Source organism: Chiloscyllium plagiosum, chromosome 1, assembly GCF_004010195.1.
Source record: "Chiloscyllium plagiosum isolate BGI_BamShark_2017 chromosome 1, ASM401019v2, whole genome shotgun sequence".
Lineage (NCBI taxonomy): Eukaryota > Metazoa > Chordata > Chondrichthyes > Orectolobiformes > Hemiscylliidae > Chiloscyllium > Chiloscyllium plagiosum.
In genome coordinates, this window is record NC_057710.1 from 136,498,926 (window position 1) to 136,502,822 (window position 3,897).

At 43.5% G+C, this 3,897-nt stretch overlaps 1 protein-coding gene across 3 annotated transcripts in view; it reads right to left on the reverse strand.

Moving 5' to 3' along the window:
- Positions 1-3,897, reverse strand: part of gar1 (GAR1 homolog, ribonucleoprotein) — a 21,737-nt gene that overhangs the window by 6,763 nt on the left and 11,077 nt on the right. For all 3 annotated transcript variants that reach the window (XM_043697861.1, XM_043697870.1, XM_043697852.1), the window contains exon 4: positions 816-875. In XM_043697861.1, coding sequence (XP_043553796.1) covers positions 816-875 — 60 coding nt within the window. The remainder of the gene's footprint in view (positions 1-815; positions 876-3,897) is intronic.

The following is a 3,897-nucleotide window of genomic DNA, read 5'->3' on the forward strand; positions in this document are numbered from 1 at the left end:
ACTGGCGAAAAGTATTCATTCAGTGTCTCCCCGATGTCTTCAGCCTCCACATGCAACTTCCCACTACTATCCTTGACTGGACCTATTCCTACCCTAGTCATTCTTTTATTCCTGACATATCTATAGAAAGCCTTAGGGTTTTCCCTAATCCTACCAACTAAGGGCCTTTCATGTCCCCTCCTTGCTGCTCTTAGCTCTCTCTTCAGGTCCTTCCTGGCTATCCTATAACTCTCAATCGCCCCCATTGAACCTTCACGCCTCATCTTTACATAGGCCGCCCTCTTCCATTTAACAAGGGATTCCAATTCCTTATTAAACCACGGCTCCCTCACACGACCCTTTCCTCCCTGCCTGACGGGTACATACTTATCAAGGACACTCAATAGTTGCTCCTTGAACAAGCTCCACATATCAATTACACCCTTGCCTTGAAGCTTACTTTTCCAGGCCACACATCCTAAGTCATGCCTCACAGCATCATAATTTCCCTGCCCCCATCTATAATTCTTGCCCTGTAGTGCACACTTATCCCTCTCCATCACTAGAGTAAAAGTCATCGAATTGTGTCACTGTCCCCAAAGTGTTCACCTACCTCTAATTCTAACACCTGGCCTGGTTCATTACCCAGAACCAAATCCAGTATGGCCTCACCTCTTGTTGGCCTATCTACATATTGTGTCAGGAAACCCTCCTGCACACATTGGACAAACGAATCCAATGGTGGGATCTACAAATTACTCTCCCCTAAATTCTCAATTTTCAAAGGAGAGTAACTACAACTTTCCTTAGTTGTTAATCTTCACAAGAAAACCTACCTTCTGTAGTTTCTTAAAAGAAGCAGCTTTCATGTTATCTGATAATTTAACTGAAAAGTACTATTAATGTCAGTTAAGGAAAATTAGATATCGCAACTTATATACAATAGCAACAAGCTGTAAACTTGAATAATTACAAATTAGATGAGATTAGATTAGATTACTTACAGTGTGGAAACAGGCCCTTCGGCCCAACAAGTCCACACCGCCCCGCCGAAGCGTAACCCACCCATTCCCCTACATTTACCCCTTACCTAACACTACGGGCAATTTAGCATGGCCAATTCACCTGACCTGCACATCTTTGGACTGTGGGAGGAAACCGGAGCACCCGGAGGAAACCCACGCAGACGCGGGGAGAACGTGCAAACTCCACACAGTCAGTCGCCTGAGGCGGGAATTGAACCCGGGTCTCTGGCGCTGTGAGGCAGCAGTGCTAACCACTGTGCCACCCTGCCGCCCACGGTGCTACAATTTTTTTGAAGCAATCAATACGTCTTTTAATTTAAATTTTCATCAGACCCTCTATGCCCTTCCTTAAGATGTACATCGAGTAAGCAATCAGGTCTAAGCCAGTTCAGGAATAAACCTCCTTATAATTTTTCCCTTTCATATCTCATATTGGTGAATATCTGACATTTACTCACACACCCTTCTAAAGCAGCAGAGGAGAAATGAAAGCTGACCAGAAGGGAAACAAAGGAAATGGGGATATGCATACTTACCCAGAGAGATGTACAGTATGGAAACAGACCCTTCAGACGAGCTTATCTATGCCAACCAGATACCCGAAATTTATCTAGCCCCATTTGCTACATCCCTCTACACCCTTTCTAATCATGTGCCCATCCACCTTCTCTGGCAGCTCATTCCATGCATGCACCACCCTCAGCGCAAAAATGTTGCTCCTCGGGTCCCTTTCAAATCTTTTCCCTCTCACCTTTTCCCTCACCTTATGCCCTTGAGTTTTGGACCCTTCCCCCTACCCTGGGTGGAAGTCCATGCTGATTTACCCTATCCATGTCCCTCATGATTTCTATATGGTCACCCCTCAGCCTCTGACGCTCCAGAGAGAATAACCCCAGTCTATTCAGCCTCTTCCAAGAGCTCAAACCCTTCAGCCCTGGCAACATTCTTGTGAATTTTTTCTGAACCCCTTTTAAGTTTCACAAAATCCTTCCTCTAGCAGGGATACCAGAAGTGCAAACAATAGTGACCTAACCAATGCCCTGAACAGCCGCAACATGACCCCCCAACTCCTATACTCAATGCACTGACCAATAAAGGCAAGGGTACCAAACGACTTCTTCACTACCCTATCTGCGAATACACTTTCAAGGAATTATGAACCTGCACTCCAAGGTGTCTTTGTTCAGCAACATGCCCCAGGACCTTACCATTAAGTGTGTAAGATCCACCTTGATGTGCCTTTCCAAAATGCAGCATCTCATTTATCTAAATTAAACTCCACCTGCCACTCCTCAGCCCATCCGATTGAAGTCCTGTTCTACCCCAAAATCACCTCAAAACGTCTAAGAGAGTATTAAAGTGTTAGAGAGCACAGGTTCTGGTGCAGAAATTGCATTAACACATTTCACTATGGAAAACATTAAATTTTACTGATTTTCCTGGACAAGCACTGAACATTTCTAACTGTTTTGTTCATCTTAATCTTGACACTACATTTGTAGATCCTGGTAGAGTACTTATCCACATTGCAATAAAGGGCTATGCGAAAGCATTCTCTAGCCCAGAACTTCTTGACAGATTTTATTATAGCACCTGACAAGGTCCTACAAATCATCTTAATCAGATCAGAAAAATTAAACCCATGGAATGCGAAGGTGATGCGTGTGTGTGCATGTGTTTGGCATGATGAGGTGGCAAGTTGGATCCAAAGTTGGCTTAGTGACAGGAAACAAAGGGCAATAATCAATAGATGTTTTTGCAAAAGGAAAATGGTTCTAGGGGTGGTCCACAGGGCTCAGTTTTGAGTTCCCATATTTATGGTATGTACTATTGATTTAAACTTAAATGTGAGGCACATGATTCGGAAATTTGCCAGGTATAAACTGGCCAGTAGCTGTAGTGAAGTAGTGACTGCAATGGTTTGGTTCAGTGGGCAGTAAAATGATAAATGGAATTCAATCCAGAGAATTGCAAGAGATGCATTTGTTGGAGAGGGCAAAGTAAAGGAATATACAAAGAAATAGGAGGGGTTGAGAAGAATAGTGGTCAGGACATTTGGGATACTTTCCTTCATCAGATGAGGTAATGAATATAGGATTAGGGATATAATGCTGAACCTACACAAAACAGTGGTTAGACAACTGGAATTTTGTGCATAATTCTGACTACTGCATGACATGAAGGACATGATTACGCTACAAGACAGCACAGAGGAGATTTCCAAGAATATTGTCAGGTCTTGAAAACTGCAGCAATGAGCAGAGATTGGATAGACTGGGGCTATTTTCCTTTGATCAGAAGCAGCTGAGGGGTAAGTTAATTGAGGTCCACAAAATAAGGAGGAGCTTGGATTGTGTGGCCAGGGAGACCGGTTTCCCTCAGACAGTGGAGAAGTCAGTTACCAAGGGGCACAGATTTAAGATGATTTGTAAATGACACAAGGAAATACTTGCTCTGCCAAACGGTGGTGGGTGCCTGGAATGCATTACCCAGTTTGGTAATTGAAGTGGAAATCCTCAACTATTTCAAAAGAGGAGGAATCTGGATCTGCATCTGAAGCATTGTACCCTGCAAGGCTTTGAATCAGGCACCGGAAAGTAGGATTAAAATTGGTAGCGAGTTTATTCTTCTAATACAGAAATATTGGGTTGCCAGCCTTGTTCTGTGCAGTGACTTTCCTTTGGTTTCAAAGAAAATGCTGGCTGGTACAATACCCTCAAATGCAACATCATATCAGGTATCAGATCTTGTGGTGGGAGAGCATTTTGGTGATAGTGACCACAACTGCCTCACATTCTACATAGGAGAAGGAGAGGATTAGGCAAAATGGCAGGATATTTAATTGGGGAAGAGGAAACTATGATGCGATTAGACATGAGTTAGGAAGCATGGA